General features: G+C 34.4%; 10 protein-coding genes across 10 annotated transcripts; 7 read left to right on the top strand and 3 right to left on the bottom strand.

Annotated features, from left to right (window-relative positions):
- The first annotated feature begins 95 nt into the window (after positions 1-95).
- Positions 96-1,093, top strand: MRPL9 (mitochondrial 54S ribosomal protein uL3m). Its single transcript, XM_020193802.1, has one exon. It carries the CDS (start codon positions 146-148, stop codon positions 1,010-1,012), a length of 867 nt encoding a protein of 288 aa, XP_020045509.1. The 5' UTR covers positions 96-145; the 3' UTR covers positions 1,013-1,093.
- A 352-nt stretch (positions 1,094-1,445) lies between these two features.
- Positions 1,446-2,181, bottom strand: ASCRUDRAFT_77284 (YqaE/Pmp3 family membrane protein). Its single transcript, XM_020193801.1, has one exon. The coding sequence runs from the start codon at positions 2,103-2,105 to the stop codon at positions 1,509-1,511; it is 597 nt and encodes a 198-aa protein (XP_020045508.1). The 5' UTR covers positions 2,106-2,181; the 3' UTR covers positions 1,446-1,508.
- A 2,187-nt stretch (positions 2,182-4,368) lies between these two features.
- Positions 4,369-5,802, top strand: ASCRUDRAFT_37987 (uncharacterized protein; the record flags this gene model as incomplete). Its single annotated transcript, XM_020190813.1, has 1 exon — positions 4,369-5,802. One exon carries the CDS (start codon positions 4,369-4,371, stop codon positions 5,800-5,802), a length of 1,434 nt encoding a protein of 477 aa, XP_020045507.1.
- Positions 5,803-6,152: 350 nt separating this feature from the next.
- Positions 6,153-7,648, top strand: ASCRUDRAFT_37934 (uncharacterized protein; the record flags this gene model as incomplete). The annotated part of the gene is made up of 3 exons (XM_020190810.1): positions 6,153-6,211; positions 6,303-6,310; positions 6,474-7,648. 3 exons carry the CDS (start codon positions 6,153-6,155, stop codon positions 7,646-7,648), a joined length of 1,242 nt encoding a protein of 413 aa, XP_020045506.1.
- Positions 7,649-7,679: 31 nt separating this feature from the next.
- ASCRUDRAFT_113690 (uncharacterized protein) lies at positions 7,680-11,392 on the top strand. The gene has a single exon (XM_020188794.1). The coding sequence runs from the start codon at positions 7,858-7,860 to the stop codon at positions 11,179-11,181; it is 3,324 nt and encodes a 1,107-aa protein (XP_020045505.1). The 5' UTR covers positions 7,680-7,857; the 3' UTR covers positions 11,182-11,392.
- A 285-nt stretch (positions 11,393-11,677) lies between these two features.
- ASCRUDRAFT_77282 (uncharacterized protein) lies at positions 11,678-13,529 on the bottom strand (the record flags this gene model as incomplete). The annotated part of the gene is given in 2 exon segments (XM_020193800.1): positions 11,678-13,179; positions 13,198-13,529. The coding sequence occupies 2 exon segments, from the start codon at positions 13,524-13,526 to the stop codon at positions 11,733-11,735; spliced, it is 1,776 nt and encodes a 591-aa protein (XP_020045504.1). The 3' UTR covers positions 11,678-11,732.
- Positions 13,530-13,729: 200 nt separating this feature from the next.
- On the top strand, positions 13,730-14,593 carry ASCRUDRAFT_77280 (uncharacterized protein). The gene has a single exon (XM_020193799.1). It carries the CDS (start codon positions 13,778-13,780, stop codon positions 14,135-14,137), a length of 360 nt encoding a protein of 119 aa, XP_020045503.1. The 5' UTR covers positions 13,730-13,777; the 3' UTR covers positions 14,138-14,593.
- A 52-nt stretch (positions 14,594-14,645) lies between these two features.
- On the top strand, positions 14,646-21,230 carry DSE2 (Dse2p). Its single transcript, XM_020193798.1, has one exon. It carries the CDS (start codon positions 14,709-14,711, stop codon positions 21,183-21,185), a length of 6,477 nt encoding a protein of 2,158 aa, XP_020045502.1. The 5' UTR covers positions 14,646-14,708; the 3' UTR covers positions 21,186-21,230.
- Positions 21,231-21,729: 499 nt separating this feature from the next.
- Positions 21,730-24,831, top strand: ASCRUDRAFT_37996 (mRNA-binding protein PUF3; the record flags this gene model as incomplete). Its single annotated transcript, XM_020190814.1, has 4 exons — positions 21,730-21,976; positions 22,145-22,587; positions 22,835-22,854; positions 22,974-24,831. The coding sequence occupies 4 exons, from the start codon at positions 21,730-21,732 to the stop codon at positions 24,829-24,831; spliced, it is 2,568 nt and encodes an 855-aa protein (XP_020045501.1).
- Positions 24,832-25,567: 736 nt separating this feature from the next.
- Positions 25,568-26,588, bottom strand: RDI1 (Rdi1p). The gene has a single exon (XM_020193797.1). The coding sequence runs from the start codon at positions 26,483-26,485 to the stop codon at positions 25,883-25,885; it is 603 nt and encodes a 200-aa protein (XP_020045500.1). The 5' UTR covers positions 26,486-26,588; the 3' UTR covers positions 25,568-25,882.
- Between the last annotated feature and the right edge of the window lie 110 nt (positions 26,589-26,698).

The raw sequence follows: 26,698 nt of genomic DNA, 5'->3' as shown, positions 1-26,698 counted from the left end.
TTTTCGAGAAGAAAAAGCATTTTTCACGTGATCTTGGAAGGATTTTTTGCAAGATAATTGGAAGAGACTTTTGAAAAGCGATATCAGAGGTATATAAACAGAGGCTTTTTTGATTCGCTTTTTTTTTTCTTTGCTGATTGATATGATGATGAATATAAGCATTTGGCGGCCTTTACTTTTGAATAGCAAGAGTGCGCCAGTGATATCGACGTTTATTCGTCATGGAGCGTCATTAACTGCTATTGGAGCAGTAGACAATACACCACCAAGAAACGAGGTTAGATTGCCAGAACATTCAGCCGAAAGGGCAAGATTAAGAAAACTATTGCCATTAAGACCAGGGTTAATTGGAGTGAAAAAGGGGATGGTGCCCTTTTTCACTGAGACAGGAGAAAGAATAGGATGCACGTTATTAGAGATTAATGCAGTTGAAGTGTTACACAACAAGACAGCTAAAGTGGATGGATATTATGCAGTTCAATTGGGGTATGGTATTCAAAAGGTCAAAAAAGTGACTAGACAGTTGTTGGGACATTGCAGTAAAGCAGGAGTGTCACCTAAAATGAAAATCTGCGAGTTTCAAGTGTTGAATGAAAAAGGATTAGTGCCAGTTGGAAGCGAATTGAAGGCAGATCATTTTAAAAAGGGTGATTTTGTTGATTTGATTGGAATTACAAGAGGAAAGGGATTTCAAGGTGTTATGAAGAGATTTGGATTTGGAGGAGGAGGAGCCTCTCATGGTGTTTCCAAAGCACATCGTACTGGTGGATCATATGGACAGTGTCAAGATCCCGGTAGAGTTTTGCCTGGGAAGAAGATGCCTGGGCGTATGGGAGGTAATCAGAGAACGGTTCGAAACAGTCAAGTTGTTGAAGTGAATGCCGAGAGAGGATATATATTGGTTAAAGGAGGAGTTCCAGGTTCTGATGGAGGATATATCAAGATACGTGATTCCATCAAGGAGCTTTCGAATAAGAAGAATTACAAGACTAATTATCCGCATATGGTATGAAAGAAAGCTGGGTATAAAAGATACGATATACAGTGATTTATAGCGAATGATGATAGTGAATATAAAGACTTGTGAATAAATAAAGTAATATACATTATATATATAATAAGTTTGATTTTATTATAATTTAGTTTTATTAGAATCGCGTTAAGAGGAATTAGAAAAGAATAAAAAGAAAAAGAAAAAGAAAAAGAAAAAGAAAAAGAAAAGAAAAAGAAAAAGAAAAAAAAAAAAAGAAAAAATAAGATTAAAAAACCAAAATCCATTAAATTAAAGAGACAATGTAAAATAAATAAGTAAATAAATAAATAGGATAGTAAGAAAGAAAAAAAGAAATAATAAGAAAAAATAAGAAATAAAAACTAGATTAAATAAGATTAAAGTAAAATAGATGAGATCAAGATAAGTTAGGCTAAATTGTGTGAAAATTTAAGTTTTGAGTATATGTTATAATTCGTAATACTTTGTAATACTTTGTGATAATGTATTAGTAATTTTATTTGTAAACAGAAGATTCATTTAAAACTTCGTTATAGGCAGGAGGAGGACCTTGTGGGTTGTTGTCATTTGAAGTTGAGCCATAGTTTGATTGATTTTGAGGTTGAGGTTGAGGTTGATTTTGGTATTGATTTTGATTTTGAATTTGGATTTGAGATTGAGATTGGGATTGGGACTGAGAATGGTTTGGTTGGTAAGTTTGAGTGGAGTGGGAAACCAAAGGTTGAATGCTTTGGTTTTTTTGGGCTAATTGCTGTTGGTGATTTTGGTGATGTTGGCAGTTATGAGGTGATGATTGTTGGCGAGAGACATCGATGAGTAAAGGAGAAGGGTAAGCGATGTTTTGGTTTGATCTGTTTGGAGAAGGATAGTAAAATTGCTGTTCCTCGTCAATATAGATGTAATCAGGGGGGTAGCGAGAGATGATATACCAACTATGGAGAATTCCAGGAATGATACCTAGACAACAGAGTGCAATGTTGATCAAAGTGTCAACAGAGCAAATACCTCTTCTTATCATGACTGGTAGAGGAGGGAAAAATAGACCCACAATCACAAGGACGCAGTCAGAGCAGCAAAGGGGGGGACAACACATTTTGAGTGGATAGACGTGGTGGATAACGTTGAACAATGATCAGTGGAAAGACAAGAAGTGTTTCTGAAAGCACAGGAAGCTGGGGATGGAGTGGTTTATAAGTGTCCAGCAGAGCCAGTAAGTACTGCTCTTATAGCAGCTCCCGATCCAGCAGCTCGGGCGGCCTGCGCCAGTTTGCGATTTGCTGACGAAATGCCGGCCCACCGCGAGCATTCACAGCGCCGCTAGAACGGTCTCGTGTCTACACGTGTGTAGCGCGTGACAAAGTGGTTGCTATGAGGGTTTCAAATCAAGTCTAGGCCATTGGTCCAGGCCCAATTTGCTGCAGCGCAGGGTTTCACGGTAACGGCTAGCGGATTGGTGAGCGCAGAATATGGCTCATGGATCAGCTGACAAGCATCGGACAAGAACAACTGGCTTGATTAGCTTTCTTTTCCCTGCTCACAAACCTGTTTGTTTTGCTCTGATAGGAAACTGAGTGTGTGAGCGCAGCAGTAGCGTCTTGTGCAAACCAGCCAGATACGCCCGGTTGGTTCTTATTCTTGCTTCAATCAGGAAATGGGCCTTAAGACAACAGTAGGTAGAGTTTTCAGACCACAGTTTTCAGACCAGCGTAAAGCCGAAACCAGTGCATTGGTGTTTAATGTTGTCATATGCGCAGACTGACGCTGGTTTGTGCAGTGGCACGCGTGCAAAAAAAGCTTGGTGGCTTTGGCGGTGTTTAAAGGACCTATGTGGAGATATCACCGCAAAAACGGTCGAGGTGGTAGGGGTTTTACGAGACCCGCGGTGCGGTGCTGGTAGGGGACCTGTCTCAGCGGGACAAACGCGTGAGTAGTGCCAATAAGACCAAGCCTGAGCCACTGCTGGAATCGGGACACCACGGGGGAAGGCTACTGGAGAGCTGCGGCGGAGCGTGGCTAATCCCTCCGTCTCCGCGCCGCACTGTCCTGAGATTGGCTGCCGGGCCTGGCTTGTGCAGTGTCTGGCCCCAGCCGAGAGCAACAGAAGGTTGGAAAAGCTACAGGTTTTCTGTTTATATCTTTGCACTTTTTTCTTCTTTCAGACACCTGGAACTAATTCATCTTCAAACTTCCTCTATTTATATCTTCCATCAACTGTATTGAATATATCTACTTTCTCTCTTCTATTATTTCACTTCTTCTCTTTATTTCTCTGTCTCTGCTTTCAAGTGTATTTTACGATTTATGTCTCTTTTACTGTGTGTTATCCCAGGCCATTTTCTTTTTAAATACTCAAAAGCCCTCTAACTGCTCTCGTTACAATCATCGCAACATCTTCATCCACGATCTAACGTTGTTTTTTCCTGATACCTTATCTTATATTTCACACACACTTTTTCATATCTGATATTTAATCTCCAACAGAGCCTCCTAGACTTGGTCTTAACTTTTTCTGTCTTAAATTACTTTTTTAGATCAATTAGATAATGAGGATCTTTAGTATTCCACTAATATATTTTAGAAGTTTTCTAGTAAAACTCGTCTCTCCCTTCTCAAGAAATTTTAATACATTCAACAATGGCTATCCATTCAACTTCTCCTACAAAAATCTCAACCTAAATTTTTATAACCACAACAATCACAACGTACTACACAACAATAACCCCAACAATAGCACCAATGGCATAACAACCATAATTCTAATATTTGTCATAATCTTTGCTTTGTCCACTATTTTAATGTCCAATTTTTCAAATCCCTTTGACGACTTTATCAAATTTACAAACAATCTAGAACTATTAAGACTATACACTCATTTGGATCGTTTCTTTTTCACCATACTAACATTCACTAAATTTGTCCCCAAATCAGATAAAGTAAATGAGCTTTTTGACCCCAGAGTCCCAATCAACCTATACTTGCACAAATTAATTGATTCATACGCTCTTTACGATAATACAGAAATGATCAATTCGAAAAACAATAAAAAGCTCAAAGATAAAGATAAAGATAAAGAAAAAGAAAAAGAAAAAGAAAAAGATCAAGAGAAAAATCCACTCACAAACAATAACATCAATAATAACATCAATAACCACATAATAACCCAAGCAATCCCCTTCGATTGGAGCGATTGGTCAGACTTATCCCAGGCTAACATCTTCATCAACGCACAACGCGACATCCTTAATGGTTTGGGCAACGACGATTTAAAATTAAAAGAAATCTTGACAAAATTCTGCTACGACAAACTATTCGATGAAAGAGACTCTTGGGTTAACCAATTCACCTACGAACTAAGAATGCAGGTCGATGAACACCTCAAATCCATCGCAATTTGCAGTGCCATTTGGAAAAAATACTATTTTAGCATCCCTGAAAGAATTCTATTTGAAAGCGACATCAATTTCTACCAAATTCCCGTTGACAAAAAGGGTTCCGAACTAAACCATTTGAAATCCAAATACTCAAAACACAACCACAATCTAAACTACAACGATCTAGATAACAACAATATCAAAAAAAAAAACATCGTATCAAGAAATGATAACATCAAATTAATGCAAAAATTAGACAAAATTTACCTCAAAAAGGGCTTTAAACCAAACGACTTGTCTCTAAAATTAAACGTATCTGCTCCAACCGAAGATTTCACCTACAAACCAGATCAACTACTAAACGACCTAAACCAAAAATCACAAAAAACAAAATTATCAACTGAAGAAAAAAATTACAGATCCTTCTTACAATACTCAAAAGACTTTCAAGATCAAGAAAGGTTTTATTTCACTTTTCCCTTTATTCATATCGATAATGACGCCGAATTGCATCACTATAATTTCCCTTTTATAAAACAAATTATCACCCATGATGAAAGACTTCATGTTATTCACCATCTAGTTCGTTCTTGGTTCAAATTTTGTGAAAACTACGGTATAGTAACCTGGATCAATTACGGCAACCTCATTGGCTGGTGGTTTAATGCTCAAAATTTGCCTTGGGATAATGATGTAGATGTGCAAGTTTCAATTCAAGACCTAGATAAAATCGGTAGACTATATAACAATTCCTTAATTGTTGAAAATCCTAAAAATGGTAACGCTCTCTTTTGGTTGCAAACTGATCCATTTTACCCTCATGATGGTTTAGGTAAAAACTTTATTGATGCAAGATTTATCGATACTAGAACCGGTATTTACATCGACGTATCTGCTTTATGGAACACTCCCAATGATCCTCCAAATAATCTTTACCCATCTGATATGTCAGAAGATGAAAAGAAAAAACAAGTTGAAGTTCATTGCAAGCATTGGCAATGGTTCTTATTGACTGATATTTTTCCATTAAGAAGAACTATTTACGAAGGCGCCCAGGCTTATATTCCACGAAAAATTGAAACTATTCTCAATCGATTTTACAGTGATAGAGCAATCACAGAAACTCGAATCTTTAAACACAATTACCAAGAAGATATAAGTTTATGGGTTCCAGATGAAATATGTAATGATAAACCCAATGTTGATCAGAGGTTTGATGAAAACGGGTTCTTAACAATTGAAGGTGCATGCAACAATAGTCTTTTGAAATCAGCTTATGATACTTCAAAGGATGCAATTGAGTTGCATAGAAAGGAATTTGAGCTTTACAAAGATGGAGATAAGGATACATCTCAATTATCAAAGAAAGAGTTACCAGTCTTTAGACAAGATCCATTTGAATATGTAAATAATCTATAATCAATTAATATTTATCTACATTTCATTTATTCATTTATTCATTTATTAATTTATTTATTTATCTATTTATTAATTTATTTACACATTTATTTATTTCCTTTTGGCTGGTTTTTGGTTTTATGGTGTACCATGTAGTTGATTGAGGTTGAGATTAGTACTTGCGTAATTTGAGTTTCGTAATTTGGTAAGAAGAGAATAGAGCGGATTATTTACATCATTTTTCAGTGATTTTTCACCAACTGTTTTCAGCCAGCGATTTTCAATCAGCGATTAAATCCTTTTTTGTTTTTATAAAAAGATAAGAGAGTAATCTTTTTTTAGAATTTGTGAATAATAGAGTCAATAGAAATATGCCTAGGGATCCATTAATTGGAATAGTTGGAAAGCCATCAAGTGGGAAATCTACAACGTATGTGACCTTTTTTTATTTTTAGTACATTAAAGTACAAGAAACTAAAGGAGGTGAAATGGTGATACTGACATAGTTTTGTTTAATTTAGACTTAATAGTAAGTTTTAAAATAGGTGTCGTGTTGTCTGTTTTTTTGTTTTTTTGTTTCTTTGTTTTTTTGTTTCTTTGTTTTTTTGTTTCTTTGTTTTTTTGTTTCTTTGTTTTTTTTGAAGGAATATTGACATTAATTAATTATCTTTTTTTTTTTTCTTTATCCAAAGGTTTAACTGATGCTGGAGCTAAAGTTGGAGCATTTCCATTTACTACTATAGATGCCAACAAGGCCACAGGGTATTTACAGGTGGATTGTGCCTGTTCGAGATATGGAAAGGAAGAGTTTTGCAAGCCCAACTATGGGGTTTGCAAAAAAGGGAAGCGATTCATACCTATTATGTTATTGGACGTTGCAGGGCTAGTTCCTGGGGCACATGAAGGCAGAGGGCTAGGAAACAAGTTTTTGGATGATTTGAGACAGGCAGATGCGTTGATTCATGTTGTGGATGTGAGTGGGACTACTGACGCAGAGGGAAAGAATACCAGAGGATACGATCCAGTGAACGACATTGAATGGCTACAAGACGAGATTCGGCAGTGGATTGAAGGGAATTTGAAGAAGAGGTGGGGGTCGATTGTGAGAAGACACACAGCTACCAAGTCGAGTATCGTTGATACGTTGCAAACGCAGTTTGGAGGATACAGTTCGAATGCCAATTTGGTGGCCAGGGCATTGAAGCGAATCTCCAAGTTACCAGCATTAGAGAGCTGGGACGATGCAATGATAACTGAGGTGGTGAAGGCGTTTATGGAGGAGAAGTTTCCCACAGTTTTGGCGTTGAACAAGATCGATCATCCCGACGCCGACAAGAACATCTCGAAGATCATCTTGAGGTATCCACATACCAAAGCAGTGCTAACGTCGGCAATAACAGAGGTGCTTTTGAGGAAGTTGGTGAAGCAGAAGTTCATCCGGTACGAGGAAGGAACCGAGTTCATCGACACGAAGGAAGACTTGCCGGCGGACGAGGAGTTGAGGCCGATGGACGAGCGATTGCTGGAGAAGGTGGAGAAGATTCGGGACTTGGTGTTGTACCGGTTTGGGTCGACGGGGGTGGTGGAGGTGTTGAAGGCGGCAGCAGAGGTGCTTGAGTTGGTGCCTGTGTACACCGTGAGAAACATACACACGTTTGCAGGCGCCTCCGGAAGCAGCGTCTTTCGCGATTGTGTGTTGGTGCGCAGAGGCCGGACGGTGGAAAGCGTCGCCCGCTACATCATGGGCGATGTGACCATTGCTGCCATTGAGGGTGTGGGAGGGATGAAGGTGAGCGAGCAGGACACCGTTGATGTAGGCCGAAATGACATCCTCTCCTTCAGGGTGGCGCCAGCAGGCCAAAGGTAGCAGCAGCAGCAGCAGCAGCACCTCGCGTCGTCTGCCTGGCTGCTTTGGGCAATAGGTAAACAGAGCCGACGGGCTGGAACAGAGCTCGCTTCCCCAGAGCACTCTTTTGCTGAAGCCTCTTCAGCTCTGCTCTCTGGAAACAGCTCTGTTCACTAAACAAGCATCACCACCACCACCACCATCACACAATTGATCCAGCACTGCCCACCATGGACTTGGTTTCCAGACCATACTTCTCGCCCAACTCGGATGGCCCTAGAGTTCCCTCCTCTGGCTCCTTCTCGTCCCCTGTGCTGACTCCCACAAAGATCAAAAAGTCGTCCTCTGGTGAAAGCACCTCCTCCAATGTCCTCCCCTTGACTCCCAAGCACCAAATCACCCTGAAGAAGAACTCCTCCAGTTCAACGCCATTGTCCTACAAGACACTCACCCCTTCGTTCAAACAGCTTTCTGAACTAAGCGAGATGATAGACTCCTACGACTCCAACTCCATTAGTCGAAACAGCTCTACTAAACTGACCACTGCTCAGGAAAATGCTGATTCTCTTCCCAATGCAGTTTCTGGTACACTTTCCAATAAAATTACACATCCTAATACAAGTCCTAATCCTAATTTCAATTCCAATTCTAATTATAACCCAAAAAACATAAACAATCTAGTCCTCGACAAACCCAATGACAAAATCAACGAGAAAATCAGCGATGACCCAAAATTAGCTGATCCTTCATCTCAAACTCCCCAAACTGACCATTCTTTCTTTCACGATATCCAAAGACAACGTCAAAATATAGGCTCTCCAACTCTCTCAGTTGGTAACGACAGCTTTAAAAAGAGAAACAGCATCGTCAGCTCAAGACACTCTTTCGTATCCCAATATTCTGGCCAAATCGTTGAAGGTGTCCCCATAAAGTATCATCCTGCTGGCAATAGCCTCCTAGCTGAATACACACATTTCTATAACAAAGATTTGAATAATTCCTATCTTAGTAACATCATTAACAATAACATAAACAATAACAATAACAATAACAATACAAATACAATCACAAACCACTCTAATTCCACTAACAGACAAGCAACAATCGATAGAACAATGTCTCTAAGATCAAACCCAAGGGTATCCAAGCTAATTAATACTTCCCATTCTCGTTCTCACTCTGATTCAAACATTGAAAAAAATTCTGCTTCTCCTTCAAGACCTTCTTCTGATTCCTTCAACTTTGAAAAAAAATCTCCTTTAAAACCCTCCTTCCAACCAGCCTTAGACAAAAACAACCCTAATATCCCTACCAATTACAGTAATAATAATAATATTATTAATAGAGATAACAACATCAATAACCAAAATAATCAACCTCCAACCAATAAATCTTCTTCTTTTGGTACCCTCGATAAAAATGACCTCAACCACAAGCCTTCAAATATAATAACTGTTGAAAACACTCTTGACGATGAAATATCCTCTTCTGCCTCTGCTTCTCTCTCTCTATCAATAAATACTGATTCTCAAGACCAAATGTCTAACATCATCATATCAAACCCAGCAATCAAAACCGTAAATTCAAATATCAACCAAGTTGAATCAATCAAATCTTTCAAAGGCAGCATCTACGATCTAGAAAACTATAACGAATCTCCAATCACTCCAAGTTTTACCTTTCCAAACCCACATGTTCAATCAAATTTAAGATACTCAACCTCTAATTCAAACAACAATAACACCACCGCCAACAATAACAACAACAACAACAACAACAACAACATTCCTACCCAATTTATAAACCCAACACAAAGAAGATCCTCCCACTCAAGACAACAAAGTCTAGTCAATAGCATCCCTGAAGAACCTGATGTAGAATCTGTATACTCTTTAGAAACTAAACCAAACTTTCCCCTAAGATTAAACAGTGTTCAATACCAAAACAACAATTCAACTCACTCAGTTCCAACTTCAAAACTCGTCAACTCTTATACTCACAAGAGAAACAACTCAAACCCTCAACAAAGATTCCCTGATAGAACAGACATCACTGAACTAAATTCTCCAGTTCCACCAAGATCTGATAAAAGACCAAAAAGCTTCATTCTAGGCTCTCAAAATGATACAAACTCAATCACCTCTTCTTTCGATAACATCAACCCAAATACAACCTCTTCCACAATCAGAAACTCTTCTCAAAATTTAGGCAGACCCTTACCAAATATCCCAACCGCCAATAATAATTTATCTGACGCAATCTTGAAAAAATTGAAAAATGATGATTCTTACAATCAACTGAAAAACCCGAACTCAATTTTAAATACTAGTATCTCAAATGATCAGGACTTATCTACTTTTATTAGTGAATTAAAAGCATCAAAAGAAATCAAAAATAAACCACTAAACACTTCATCTAGCTTAAATAATATCAATGACAGTAGAAGAACAAGTACTGCCACAACCATAAAAGGCGACTCATCTTCCAGAGTTCAATCCAGATCCCAATCCAGATCCCAATCAAGATCGGCTTCAATTTCAACTGGAAATCTAATCGATTCTTATCCTCTCTCAAAGAACTCTCGTAAATCTTCAAATGCTGAATTTTACTCTCCCGAATCAAGTCCCATAAAACATGAATTTGAGTCCGACAGTATAATTGAAACTTTTAGAGATGTAAACAATAACGAAAGAAAAATATCCTTTGCTGTTCCCCAAAAGACTAATCCTACAGATACAAAAATTGATTCTCCAAATGACGATAACTTGGGTTTAAAGAATATCTCAGACCACCATAAAACTTTATCCAATGCTACTGTTTCTTCAATGGCCTCTTATAAGACTGCTGATACTGAAAATCCCATCAAGACTGAACCAAAAGATGATGAGCTTGCAAATTTGACTTCAAATACAAAACCAATTTCTACTTCAAGCCCCAAAACTAAACCCTCTACATCTCGAGGAAAAAATTCAAGGCCATTGCCTATTCCAATTGTGAAAACTGAAAGTCCAGAAAAAAAATTGGAAAATCTTACCATTAAAGACGATGGAAGCGACTCAGAACTTCGAAATTCTTCAAGTTTACAAGATTTAACTGATGCACTTAATGAACAATTGAAAGAACAAGAAGAAATGATCGCTAATATTAATAATGAAAATAAACCTCAAACAAATGATGAAAATGATTCAGATCTTCAAATATTAGATGTAGTTGATTTAAAAGAGAAAAAAAATCTTAAAGCTCCCAAAAAAACTAAAAAAGGCAAATCAGCCAAAAGGCAGGTTAAAAAGAAGTTGCATCAAAGAGAAAGTAAAGAAAAAATTAGACCATTTTCATATTCTACCTTAGCCAGATTATTGGATGCTACGGAGGGAACAATGATTGGAAAAGAATTTTCAGGATTAGATCTACCATTAAATGAAAAGAAATTATTAGAAAAAATCGTTGATGCATTATCCAAATTAACAGCAGATATGATCGCTGATCCTGATAGATATGATGAAGGAATTAGAAGATTAAGTAATGCTTTAAGAGCATTAGAAGGTTTTATTTAAATTTAAATTTTACCAAAATTTTGAAATATTATAGATTAATTTTTTTTTTTAAAATAGTCATCAGTGTTGTGTTGTGTCGTGTTTTATTTATTCGTTAAATTCCATTCTTTTTGATTTTTGTAATTTTTGATTTTTTCAGTTATATTTTTTTTTTCTTGGACCAGACTTGATTCGATCCGATTGGATTGAATTTTATTTCAATTTTATTCATTATTTATTTTTTGTTCTTTACTATTTATAACAGTATTTTAAATTTCTTGTATGATTTTTAAATTTTTCTATACTATTTTGTTTGAGAATAATTATTTTACAATTGTTTTTTTTTCTATTATATTTATACATATATATTGTTATAGTATTATTATTAAATAAATTGACTTTTAAATTAGATATTAAAAGGGTGCTAAATTATTTTGATTTTAGATCTAACTTTTTTTAATAAATACAAATAAAAAATAATAGAGTAAATTAGATGAACAAAAAAAAAACTTGAACATTCGAACCAAAAATAATATTTATTATATTTACAGTGATTAGAAATAAATATTTATTTATTTTGAATTAACTAGAGTTTTAATTTGAGAAACACCCTTTAAACCAACTAATGAAGGGAAAACAATTTTTTTGAGTTTTGAGTCGATTGTTGGATTTTGATTTAAAGAGGATTTTGCTACATTGAAGTTAACTTTCATTTTTTCATCTAAATTATTTGGAAATGGAGTTAATATTATCTCAGATTTATAGTTACCTTGAACAATTTTTTCAAATAATCTTGATTGATCTTGAATATTGGTTAAATTGTCTTTATTTTTTCGAAAGAAATCATCAGTTAGAGAAGTAATTGAGGTATTATCAGTGAAGAAATATTTTGACTTTTTATTTGCAATTTGATAAGATAAATGATTTGGAGGTGGGGAGATGCTTGGTATTTGAACCGACGTTAAATGAGGTAAATAAGGATTTTGGGCTCTTTCAAAGAGTTCATCTTTTGTGAGGAAATTTTGATCCATAATTTTGAAAACAGCTTTACGAATTCTTGATTCTTGATTGAAGCCTATATTTGGTGAATAAGCTAACAATGAGGATACACTATCAGAAGGAATGTAGGCGGATGGTTGATATGAAGATCTAGGGATAGGAACGTCGGTTGATCTTCTAGAGTTTCTTGATCTTGGAGAAGTTCTTACAAATCTAGAAGGTCTTTGGGAAGAAGTGGAAGAAGAAGGTGAATTAGGATTTGATTTTGATTGTAATTGATTTGATCTAAATCTTTGGAAACTTGAAGGAGAGTTTGAAAATTGATTTGAGGAAGAAGGATTTTGATTGTTTCTAGGTGCTCTTCTCCCATTTCGGGCCTCTAATCTTCTTCTTGAAACAGATTCAGCAAAGAAGTTTAATTTTGTGTGTAATTTTGTTTTAATTTCGTTAGCAGAATGAGATAAAGCAGAGTTTGATGCTGATGCTGATGCTGATGCCGATGCTGATGCTGATGCTGATGTTGAACCATCCATCATATCAGCCAATTCGTTAGCATCGATTTCTAAGAATGCACTGTTCTTTTGCTGGTTATTGTCTCTTTTAAAGAAATTTTTTTGTCGGTTGAAAGAAGAAGGAAGAATTTTTGATTGAGCGTGTGGTCTATCGGTTTTACTTTGAACTTTTGGGGTTTGAGCTTGAGCTTGAGCTTGAGTTTGAGTTTGGGATTGGGATTGGAATGAAGACTGATTTGATTGATTGAAAAAATTGTTTCTATTGGAGTTGTTGTAATTGTTTCTATTAAAATTGTTATTTCTGGAATCATCATTTCTATTGAAGTTATTTCTGTTAAAGTTATCATTTTGATTGGAGTTATCGTTTCTATTAAAGTTATTTCTATTGAAATTGTCACTTCTGTTAGAGTTATTATCTCTGTTAAAGTTATTATCTCTGTTAAAGTTATTATCTCTGTTAAAGTTATTATCTCTGTTAAAGTTATTATCTCTGTTAAAGTTATTATTTCTATCATAATTGTTATTTCTATTAAAGTTGTTTCTGTAATTATTGTTATTGTTGTTATTCCCTGAAAAATTGTTATTTCTGTAGCCATTTCTGGAACTTGAGGCCTGATTGAAATAACGGTTGTAGGCACCAGTAGCAGAATTGTCTTTGTTTTTGTCATCAGAAGAAACTGTCTTTTGGACTCTTGATAAGACATCTTTCAAGAAATCATCAGTTGTCTTGGGTGGTGGTGGAGCTTTGGCCTGTGTGTCTAGCACTGTAGAAGAGGACAAGGGACGAAGAGCCCCAGCCCAGACACTTCTGTTGTAGCTAAACAACTTCCTTCTAGAAGCAGATATCGAAAGCATCTTAAAATGTGTTGTGTTTGCTGTGTCACCAACTCCTTCAGCTTCAGCTTCTCCAGCTGCTTTTCCTTCCCAAAACCAAATTCGATTTTTCCATTGGCCAAAATTAAAAAAATCAAAAATCAAAGCACGTGTTCATCACGTAAGCAATAGCGTAACACTCACGTGCAAAGAGCGTTACCAACGCATAAAATACATGCATGTAGACGCAATCTAAATAGCATATGCATTATGATGCATTACGCGCTTTGAACATGCGAGCACCATTTCGGGCTCTTCTGCAGCTGTTTCCGACGCTGCTTCTTCCTCAAAAGCATTTCCACGAGAGACAGCACTGTTTACAGAGAACGCTGCTGCTTCTGGGGCACTGTGCAATGTGTTCAGTGTTTTACGGTGCACAGCGAGCTTGCTCAGGCCCTGGATGGATTTCCAAGCCGGAGTGGGCGAGCTCTCAAGCTACACCCGAGTTGAGGCCAAAGAAGAGAGGTTCTAGGCCTGAGCCGGTGGAACAGTGCCGGTGGAGAAGCAGAAGCAGCAGAGGCAGTAGCAACAGCAGAAGCAGCAACAGCAACAGAGAGGCTGGAATAACAATGTCAGTGCTGCAAAAACACTAGGTGCCTGGCTTTTCCTGGCTGTTGCCCACACCTAGACACATCAAGCAAACAGCTCTGGTGACTCTTGCTCCTTGTAGCTTGTTTTTTCAGCTTTTCAGCTTTTCCATCTCCTTCCTCTTCTCTATCTTCTTTATCTTTTCCATAGTTCTCCAGCATTTTGCGTTTACTATTTTTGTTCTCCATTTTTTTTTTCATCTAGCAACTTCTTTTCTTTCTATTTATATTATAACCACCTGCTTTATTTAATTTTGTATATTATATCATATTCCCATTTTATTATAAATTTTTCATTATTTCCCTTTTTTGCTTGTTTTGTCATTATATTCAATAAACCCAATCAATTAATTTTCTTAAATTTGATAAAATCATTAAAATTAAAATCACTAAAATTAAAACAGTCAAAAGATTAATAACAAAACACTAATAAAAAAAACCAATAATTACAACTTAAAAAACTTAAACCATTATATCATTTCAAACTTATTATTAGACAAGTAAAAAAAAATAAAAAAAAATAAAAAAAAATTTAAAAATAAAATAAAATAAAATAAAAATATATAATTTATTGAGTATGCCTCCCATGCCCCCTTCTCATTATAATAGACATATTAAACCTAAAAAAAACAAGAAAAACGACACTAAACCCACTTTAATCAATACCTTTAACGATAATAACGATATTAACGACTTAAATGATATGACTGAATCCATTGGCATCAGCGATAATTCATCTTCTGTCTCAAACAAAACCGCTACTATCTCAAGATCTACTTCAAGTTCAAATATAACACTCAAAAACAGCTCAAGAGCTGGCATAAAGTCTTCTTTGGGCTTTACACTAAAAGCTGGTTCAGAATCTGGCTCAAGAACCACTCTACCTCTTACTGCTGTATCGAGCCCAATTGCTTGTTCAAGAACTGGTACAACAACCACTGCTTCTGCTAATGCCTCTGCTTCTGGCTATAACTCAACCTATTCCTCTCCATCGAAAGCCACACCTACCAATTCTACTACCTCTCCCACCTCTCCCAATTCTGCTAACCCTTCTAGTTCTACTAATAGATTTCCTTCTTCTTCCTCCTCCTCTTCCTCTTCCTTTTTTGGAAGACTTTTACCCAAATCCTTTTCAACCTCTTCTTCAATTCCTCCCACTACTTCTTCAATTGCCCTTACTTCTTCTGCAATTCCTTCTTCTATTTCCAATAAAAATTTAGAAATAGTCAACTCAAATAATACAATTAGCTTGGATGTTTCAAATACAAACAATTCAAACAATTCTCATCTCTCAAACCAATCCAATCAGTCAGACCAATCCAATCAGTCAAACCAATCTAATCAGTCAAACCAATCAATTCAATCCCACCAATCAAATGAATCTTCTGCTACCTCAACAACCTTTTCAAGAATCTTCTCTTCAAATAAAAAACATCATTACAGGAAAAAAGTTCTAAACCAAAGATCCTTTTCAAATATAATTAACTCTTCTTCTCAGTCTTTAATCACTAAATCTGATCTCAATTCACCTCTATCTTCCAATATAAACCTAAATTCAAACCCTGCTTCCAATTTAGACTCAAACCCAACTGCTTATTTAATAGACCAATTCAATACTCTACTAACAGGTTTACCAAACCAAAAATTAAATGCAATCCTCAAATTAACTGACTCCATATCAAAAAATAAATTCCATTCTCTGCAAATAAACAACATTTGGTTAAATGCTTCTCATTTACTATCAAGAGATTTATCTTCCTCTCTAAGAAAGGATATCTTAAATCTACTAATCCAATGCATCAAAGCTGACAACCTCTCATCAAATAATACTGTAAAATTAATCTATTATAGATCCATCTTAATCAATTATTACTTCAATCTCTCCATTCCACAAAATAATGTTATTAATAATATTGAACTAAATAAACATCTTTCTTCAAATTTATCCAAAAAAGTTCTAGACCCCAATTTTGACTTGTTCATTGACGCTTTAACTTTATTAATCGATAATTCCTCTGCTTTTTCTTCTTCTAATAATGCCAAACATGTTTCTACTTCTACTAATAATGCTTCTACCTCTTCTGCTAACGCCATTTCTGCTTCTAATTCTAATCATATTTCTAATTCTGCTTCTAATTTTAATTCTGCTGCTGCTTCTGCTTCTGCTTCTGCTTCTGTCTCAAACACTAATAATCTTCCTTCTATTCCAACAAATGCTAAACCAATTGACTTGAATAAAATGAGCTTTCAAATTGATTTAATTAATTCAATAAAACAGGATAATAACTTTATTTTAAGAGATTTAACCTCCTCCTCAAAGAATTATAACATTGACCTTTATTATACAATTAGTTTACCAACTTTTATCAATAAATCTTTTACAAACGATATTCTATTATCTCCCAAACTTTTAAATTCCTTAATCAATTTCTTGGATTATTTAATTAATCTCTTACCTAATAGTAACTTCGACAAATCAAATTTAGAAATTTTCTTATCAAACATTCTTTATTTATCTTCAATAACTGAAAATGGAAACGTTTTTCGTAATTGTTTAACTATTATTAATCAGTTGTCTTTAAATAGAAAATTTCCAAACTCTTTATTTATCACCCTCATCAATTATTTAGCATGCTATTCAATGATTAAAGTCGAAAGAATCAACTATGACCCTGTAATTTCTGACATTATTAGAAACTTACTATCTTTTACTAATAATATTCACACACCTTTAAATAAAAACTCATTTTTGCAAATTAACCAAATTTTACTTTATATCATTTCTGGCAAACATTTAAACCAAACGTTAAAATATCAAAAAATTAATGAAAACATTGATGCAAATAATATCACCGAAAGTAAACTTAACAACAATTTTAATTTTAATTCCAATCCTAGTCTTTCTTCCAATCCTTCATCCACTTTTTCTTTCTCTAATAACTTTAATTTCGACTTTTTGTTCACACCTAATGATATTGAATCAAAAAATGCTGATCAAACTGATAATTCTGAAGATAATTACTATAGCGATTATTATGACAATGAACATAATAATGATCGTGATAGTATTCATGACAATGACCACAATAATGAACATAAAAATGAAAACTTTGATGACACTTATCTTTATGAGGATTTATCACTAAGATTCGCCATCATCCAACCAAATGATGCTCAACACATGGAAATCTTTTCTCAAAAGATTAATCATGAAAATACTGTTGCTGGCTCACTAAATTTATTAAAACAATTGCTTTCTTACTATTTGGAAAATTTTAAAAACAATTATCGTTATACCTTTGAGGGTCTTTTTAACTCTTTTTATTCTGCTGTAAAACATAACAATTCTTTTATTGTATCAAAAAAAATTTTGGAATTCATTCTTTATATCATAAACAATAGTCAAAATTTTTTGTTTTACTCAAATAATTACTGGGATTTTGGTAATAAAGAAAGTGGAAACTACACTATTTTTGACATCATGGATGCAATTGATTTTAATCGTTATGATGATGATAACTGCACATTATTGTATCTTTTAAATTCAATTCTTCACGATTCTCAAAATATATTATCAAATTTTGGCAATCGAAATTTTATTAAATTTGCAGTTAAAAATCTTGAATTATTAGATAGCCCAACTTACCACTTAATTGTTGATTATTATGAAGATAAAGATTATTTAAATCCCTCAGCTTTAAACCCAGCAGCCTTTCAAACGCTATCAAAGATATATTGCCACAATTTGTTGAAACATAAATTTATTGCAAACAGAAAGTGCTCTGACAATATTTTTAAGGAGTTGGTTTTTGTCGATGTTTCTCTCAGAAAAAAAATTTTAAAACTTTTTAATAATACTTATGAAGAAGCGGTAAATCTCTCTTTAGCTAGTGAAATTGTTGCTTTTGCAATCCAGTATCTTTTTGGCATGACAGATGTTTGTTATGAGCTTCTTGAGATGCCAAAAACTAAAAATTCCAATTGCAATTTTTTCATGATTGAAAAGTTGGCTGGGGATAGTGAGACTTACTCCGAAGCAAGCTTTATCTTGGACAAATTGCTTTGTGATGTCTTTTCCAATGTTGAGTTTGAGTTATTTCAGGAGCTTTTTTTGAAAAAAATCATGGGTTTTTTCTACACCAAAGATCTTAAAACCTATCTTAAATTGTGTCTGGCAATCCCCTATAATTTTACTTTTTCTTCCAATAATAACTATTCTTATTTTTCTAATAGTATCAATCATTATTTTTCTACTTCTACTTCTACTAGTAATAGTAATAATCATTATACAGACTCCAGAGGCAAAACTAAGGACTTAAAACCGGAAAAATATTTATTTTCTGATGTCCCTGATTGCTATTCTCCTCCAGAAAAATTACTTTCTTATGTTATTGCTCTAATTAAAATTTTCATCAAATCTTCTGCTAATAACGATACTCTTAAGCCATCCATTATTTATCAGCTTTTACTTAAGATTTCATATCATTGTTTATTTAATCTAGCCAAACCCGAGTTCAGCACCAATACTGATAGTCTCGATACTTTAAAAATCATTTTATGTTTCCTCTTAAAACTAAGAGCAACTAATGAGAAAAGAATTTATTTTCTCTATTATGATTTGCCTGAAAATGGGTTTATTTTAAAAGATTTTGATGTTGCAAAAGAAGATAAAGAGATTTCAGAGCTTTTTGAATTGGAATATGGTATTTATTCAACTGAAATTAGAATTAATAATGATGAACATAATGCAGATTTATTAAATAATTATATTGATCCAGATTATCTATTAGGGTTGTATATTGAAGTTTTGACTAGATGCGAAGAAATGGAGATAGTTATATTTGTTTGGTATTGTCTTCATTTTCAAATGTCAAATTTAGCTTTGTTTGAATATTCAAATGTTAAAATTAAACAGTTGTGTCAATTAGCTTGTGACAATATTCAACTCAACAACACTTTTCTTTTGAAAATAAATATGGACGTTAAAAAAGCTTTACATTGTTTTCATGTTAAATTATTGGGATCTATTTTACCATATGAAAAAGTTCTTTCTGCTGATGATAAAAACACGATTGTTTATTCATTATTTAAGGGATTAAGTACTCTTCATATTGATGGAGTTAGAGAGTGTATTCAAGTAATTACATTATGTTGTTATGAATATCCAGATTCAGTCAAAAAAACACTAAAACCGATTACCACAAAATTGCAAAGCTTAATTTCAAACAAGAAATATTCACCTTTTATTTTAGAATTTTTATTATCCTTAGTTCACTTACCTTCTTTGACTTCGAACTTCACTGTAATAGATTATCAGTCAATTTTTGCTATTGCTTTTACATTTATTGATGCATTTAAAGATCATAATACCGATATTTCGATAAAGAGATCATCAACAATATCACAAAAACGAAATAGTGTTGAGGCACCACATTTGGTTATCACACAAAAAACGTTAACTAGAGACAAACCGGATCCTCTTGATAATGAAAGAATTTCAGACTATTTGATATCTACTTCTTATGATGTCATTATTACCTGGTTTTTGAAAATGAATATTGAAATGAGACAAAAAGTAGTTCCTTATATTGTAAAGAATCTTTTCAGTAGAGTTGAAGATGCTAATATTGTTGATATGAAAGATAGTCAAAGTTATGTTTGCCTTGATTTGATTAGAAGGTTTGCATGTGCAAATTTCGATTTAGCAGTGACTATTAGGGAGGAAGAATATTTGAAGGATAAACTTTATCAAACACAAACATGGATTTGTGGTGGAAGTATTGTTACAATTCACAGCAAAGGTTCTGAAGGAGAAGCGGTGATGTTTATTAGAACTTCTTGCGGTATTTTGAGATTTGAAATGAAAATTGATAAGGCAATGATGGGATATTCATCTGTTGAGAATTTAACTGGAAATGGGAATCAGTTGTTATCTTATGGGGTTCCAACCAATTTGGTTTATCCAAATTTCTATTTAACACAACTCATACACCATATGTTTGATGAATCTCATCCGATTTTAGTTCCTGATAAATACATGAACCATATTAGAACAGTGATTGATAATATATTAGTTGTTGATTATTTTAAATTTGGTATTATTTATATTGGAGTTGGGCAACGAGATGATAATGAGATTTTATTAAATAGAGGAGGATCGATGGCTTATTATGAATTTTTAAAAGGGCTTGGGTATCTAATTAGATTAAAAGGTGATACACAACATTTTACAGCTGGATTGGATAAAAAAAACGATCGTGATGGCAAATATGCTTATGTTTGGAGAGATCAGATTAGTCAAGTAGTATTTGAAACAACGTCAATGATGCCTAATTATGAAGATGATCCTACGTGTGATAGAAAAATAGAACATATTGGAAACACGTTTGTTAATATCTTTTTTGACGAATCTGGATATCCTTTCAATCATAAATTTGGGGCTTTTAATACAGTTAATGTTGTGATTTCTCCTGCCAATGTATCAGAAGTGAACTGTGATTGTGATGATGAAGGTGATGCTGAAATTGAAAGCGAAATAAAATCTGAAACCGAAGCTGAAACCAAAATTGAAAATGATTTTGGTTCCGCAATTAAAACTAGAAACAACTATGAAAGTGAGAGGATTCCAGAGATTAGGACTAAGATTGATGTCAAGGCCCAAAGCAAGGCTAAAAAAGCTGAGAGAATCAGAAAATTAAGAGATTTGATGTTCAGGGTTCAGGTCTTTCTAGTGGACGATACCATCCCCGAGGTGTTTTCAGCATGCAGCTACAAAATTGTGTCTCATCGGAACCTTGCAATGTATGTGAGAAACATCTGTCTTTTGGCAACCGACTTTTCGTCGATCTGGAAACTTCAAAGCTCATATGTTTCGAACTGGAACAAGAGATTCAAGTGCATCGAAACCCTCACCAGAAGGGTGAAGAAGGAGCAGAAGGAAAGAGGCACGCAGCGTCCTGACAGCTTGGGCAACTACGCTCTCGGAGGCGACGACGACGAATCGAGAGCACGATCCAGGATCTTCCTGAAGTTCAACTTCGCCCCATATATCTGAGGCCTGGCGAGTCTGTTGATTCAGGTGCTGCTGCTGCTGCTGCCGGTAGCACCCACTGCTGCGGTCTCAATGCACATCGCGCATAAACAGCAGACCCCAGCTGCATACCGCAGCAGAGCCACTGCGGTGGATCGACTGTCGGGCCGCGCGCCGGCGCTTGGAATAAATTTTTTCTCAACCTTCCTCTACAACCTTCTCTTTGTGCTGAGGCTGTTCTACTGATGGAAACCATCTAAGGAATATTCAAACCACAGCGAAACAATAAAAAACATAAGCAGGATATCAGCAATAGCATTCACCAGAAAATGATAGGTATGTGGCGCTTTGGGCTGTTGTGCTTTGACTGTAGAAGCATATTTTTTTTCATTTACGTTTTTTTGAACTTCTTTTTTTTATATTTGAACTATATTACAGTACTTTAGTGCTTTATTCTTTTGCCTGTTTCCTATAAATTTTTTTGCAAAACCCTTTTTTTTTCTGTTTTTTCTTTTATTCGTTTTTCTCTGCTTTCACCAAGCTCTCTGCAACAAGCAAAGCTAACATAATGCCCTTTTTTTTAGATGATTCTTCTGTGTTGAATACTCAGCCCTCCATATCCAAAAATCCCTGGTCTTCAAACACCTCTTTATCTCCTTTTGCCAATACCTCCAATAATCCTACCTCTTCGTCTTCTTCTCAGTTCCAAAATGTCTTAAATCTGATTGATAACGATGTTGCCAGTGTTGTTTCTAGTTTAAATGCGAATGTATCCAACAGCAATAATTCTAATCTCAACTCAAACAGCGCAAACAGTCTCAATAATTTAAACAACCTCAATAACATCAACACCTTGAACAACCTCAATACTTTCAATAGCCTTAACAATCTTAGCCTCAACACTAATACTTTCGGCAATGCTCACCTCTCAACAAATATTGGCTCTACAAGTGGGTTATTCTCAAAGTCAAACTCGGTTGCAGGTGGAAGTGTTAATGGTAGCGACGCTGATAGTGATATCTTTAGATCTGGCCCCTTTGGTTTAACAAAGGGCACCTTATCTGCTATATCTGCTCCACTAGGCTCGTTCAATAATCCAAAAATGCATCAATCCAAAATGTTCGGTGCTGCTTCAATTAGTGGTGGTTTTCCATCAACTGTCTCAAACCCTGGAAAATTCTTGGAAAAATTTTCTTCTGTTGCAGAAGCCACTAAAGAAGTTGAATTGTTAGGAAATTTAGGTAAATTATCTTTAGGTGCAAATAATAACAGAAGTGGAATCTCAACGAGAAGATCAAGTTTTCTTGACAACAACAACCCGGTTCTACTTTCTTCTCCAAATTCAATCAATGAACCCACTTTAAATCTAAAAGGCCAATCTTTATCTGAAAGAATTGACAATTTTTACACTTCTCCAAATCATTCAGTTTCAACTTTAGATCACTCTAACTTGGTCTCTCAAACTAACCTTGCTAATAGTTTAAGTAACTCAAACCTTACTAATTTCAACAATAATAACAATAGTACAAATAATGTCTCCAACAACGCCAATGCCCGTAATTCCATTTCTTTCAGTCCTGATACTCTAAGTCGCCCAGATATAAATTCCATCATCTTTGATAAAAATGATTCAATCTTATCTCAACAACAGCAACAGCAACAACTGCAATTAGTCGAACAGTTCAAACAGCAAGTTCAACAGCAAGTTCAACAACAAGTTCAACAACAAGTCCAACAACAACTTAATCAAAGAGCTTTGCAAATTTCTCAAAATCAACCTCAAACAAACAAAGAAACTCAACTGGAAACCAGTTCAAATGATAACAATTCCTCCGCTAAAACTGCCACTTCTGCTTCCACTTCAACGCCTGCTTCTACCAACAATTCTTCTGAAACTACTTTCCACCAAACCTGGAACCCTGCTGCTGCTCAAACTTTCACCTCAATGTATATGCATCAACCAGTTCAACAACAAGAACCTTCTGACATTTATCCTCAATTATTCAACCCATTTGCCTTTCCTTATGGTAATTATCCAATGCCAATGATGCCAATGCAATATCATCCTGCAATGTCTCATGAGTATCCTCCTCAAGAGTTTCCTTCCATCTCAACCAAAGACCTGAATTCTGATAATAAATCTGATGAAAATAAAGACTCGCTTGACGCCTTATCAGATGAAAAAATTAAACCAAATGAATCCAAAAATGTTTCCTCAACTCCTCTTCCAAATCCTCTTCAAAATCCTCTTCAATCTCCCGATTTTCGTGCTTTTCCATACATGTTCCCTTCATTCAACCCTTATATGTTTCAGCCTCAATTGCCTTTTGCCCCTGGTCAAGTTTCAAGTCCAATGTTAGCTCCCCAACCTACTCATGCTCCTTTAACTCCACCAATGCCTGCTTCTTCTCCTCTCTTGCATGGTCAAGCCTCGCCAGTTAACACTAAAGCTTTATCTCCCCCAAACCCTGCAAATAACGGTTCTTCTTCTAAACGTAAATCAAAACGTGAATCAAACAAATCAAAATCTTCACCTCCACCAAATAGATCTGGAGCTTCAACCTCAAAGCCTAATGGCTCTCATATTTATAGAAGTCCCTTGTTAGAAAAATTTCGTGCTAACAAATCAAATAAAGAATACACTTTAAAGGATATTTTCAATCATGGCATTGAGTTTTCTAAAGATCAACATGGTTCGAGGTTCATTCAACAACAATTGGAAGATTCTCCTGAAGCTGAAAAGGAGGTTTTTTTTAATGAAATTAGAGGTGTCGGAATGGAATTAATGGTTGATGTTTTTGGAAATTATGTCATTCAAAAGTTTTTTGAATTCGGCTCAGACGTTCAAAAAAATGTTTTGTTTGAATTAATGCAAGGTCATATCTATGATTTGTCTCTACAAATGTACGGTTGCAGAGTTGTTCAAAAAGCTATTGAAGCAATTGATGTTGACCAAAGAATTTCTATTATTAATGAACTAAAAGATCATATTTTGGTTTGTGTTAAAGACCAAAATGGTAATCATGTTATTCAAAAATCTATTGAATTAATTCCCTTTGATAAAGTTCGTTTTATTTTAGAGATTTTGCAAAAACACATTTACCATCTATCAACTAACCCTTATGGATGTAGAGTTATTCAAAGACTATTAGAATACGGCGAAAGAAAAGACCAAAAAATTATCTTGGATGAGATTTCTAAATATGCATTTTTTTTAAGTCAAGACCAATACGGAAATTATGTTATTCAACATATTTTACAACATGGAGAACCTAATGATCGTGATTCTATGTGTGAAGTGGTTCTAGGAAACGTTGTAACTTTTTCCAAACATAAATTTGCCTCAAATGTTGTTGAAAAATCAATTGTTTATGGGTCGATCAAAAACAGATACAGAATTCTTGATGAAGTTCTTGAAGGTAATGGAAAAGATGATAACAAAGAAGTTGATGATAATTCTTCTTTAGCATTGATGATGAAAGACCAATTTGCTAACTACGTTGTTCAAACATTAGTTGATATTACTGAAGGACCTAAAAAGAAGATTTTAATTAAAAAAATCAAACAATATTTACAAAAAATTTCAAAACCTACTTATGGTAAGCATTTAGCTTCTATTGAAAAACTAATTCATTTATCCGAAACCACCAATGTTGATGATATTGATTAAATGATTAAATTTTCAATTCATGCTTTAACCTTTTTTTTTTACCTTTTTTTTTTTCTCTTATTTCATGGGCATTTTAAGACAGATCATTTTCTGTTAACAAAACTGTCTTCTTGTCTATTCAAACTGTCTCTCAAAACTGCTATCATACTGTGAATATTAAAGTTAGCATATAAATATAAATCCTGTGAATTCCTTCAAAAAAAAACACGTTAACTTTTCTCTATTCTTGTGCAAAACTACAAAAAAACTAAAAAACCTAAAAAATATATAAAAAAACAATCTAATCTTGGTTTATTTGATAAACCAATTTATATATAAGATATGATTTACCTTGTATTTACCATGTTTATACTGAAATTATTTTTTTTCACTTTTGAAATTGTTTTTCATAAATATAAAAAACAATTGTTTATTTTATGCCGGCTATTTTTTTATTTTTTTATACTTGAAGATTATGATGATAAATTAAATTTAACTAATGTCACAGCACTTTATTGTTTTTACTTTAATACTTTTATTTTCCTTTTTAATTGATTTTTATTTTCTTTTATATATGTTTATAAAATTTATGAATAAATTATATTATTTTATTATCAACTGTTCAAGTGGAATGACAGATCAAGTAAAGAAAGGTTTAGTATTGAATTAATTTCAGTCTTATTTATAGAGTGGAAATTTTGGATATGTTAATTATAAAGTTAAAAAATTAAAAGTAAAAAAAAATAGAAGAAAAAAGGTAAAAGGCAAAAAATGAAAATAAGTGATTAAAATAAAGTGGTAAAAGATCAAAAAATAATCAAAAACGAGATAAAATAAAATAAAATAAAATAGAATAAAATAAAGTAAAGTAAAATAAAATAAAATTTCATGAAAATGGACAAAAAGTGAATGAGAATTAGTAACTGTTATATTATGGCTGAAATTGAAAGTGATAACTAATAACTGTAAGTGATAACTGAGAAGTGATGACAGATAGATAAAGTGATAAGCAAATGATAATTGATAGTTGATAATTAACGGATGAAGTAAAAAAAAGCAAATTTCAGACAAATTAAGCTCTACCAACCTTAACAATTTCAACAGCCCAATTGAGCAATAAATGAACCTGCTTGTCATCATCAACAAACTTGGATACAGCACCATAAGTGCCTCTAGCCAACATACCGGAAGGAGCCTCCATTTCAGGAAGAGTAACTTCGTAATATGGTTTGTTAACAGTGTTGGGGGCATAAGAACCTAAGGGTTCTTCCAACTTGTCTAAGGTAATACCAGCTTTTCTTATGCCTTGCAAGTACTTGATACCAGTGACGATTTCATGTTGTATCTTGAATTTGATTTTCAACCTATAGATAGACTTTTCTTCGACCTTAAAAGGGTTTTTGGATAACGTCTTCAAAACACTCTCGTCACTCAAGTCAACAACAACAGGTTCTTTACCATCAACCAACAAGGCCATCTCTAAAATCACAACCTTTCTATTATCATTGGGGTTGACAGGTAACAAAGCAGAGGTGTCTAAACCTAGGGATTTCTTCCACTTGACCAAAGATTCGTCTTCAGCATCCAACTTGTTGTACTCCTCCAAGGTTTTCTTCTCGGTCACATAATAACCTGGAGCATCTTCAGGAACTAAATCGTCAGTGTTAGAGGGCATTTTGAAGGAAGCTGTGTCTTTCAATGGATGGGAGGTTGAGGTTGAGCAAAAAATAGCAATAGGTGGAAAAGTGACAAAGCAAAGCAAAGAGTATTTAACAAGTCAGAAGTCCTCCCAGAAAAGGTTTGTTGGTTTGAGATGGAAACGCGGTCTATTCAACTTCTTTGAGCTGGACCGTATCTGTGGAACTCTCCTTCGGATGTTCGCATGTGT

Source organism: Ascoidea rubescens, assembly GCF_001661345.1.
Source record: "Ascoidea rubescens DSM 1968 unplaced genomic scaffold ASCRUscaffold_13, whole genome shotgun sequence".
In the NCBI taxonomy this organism is placed as follows: Eukaryota; Fungi; Ascomycota; class Saccharomycetes; order Ascoideales; family Ascoideaceae; genus Ascoidea; species Ascoidea rubescens.
This window is presented reverse-complemented; position numbering and strand designations above follow the sequence as displayed.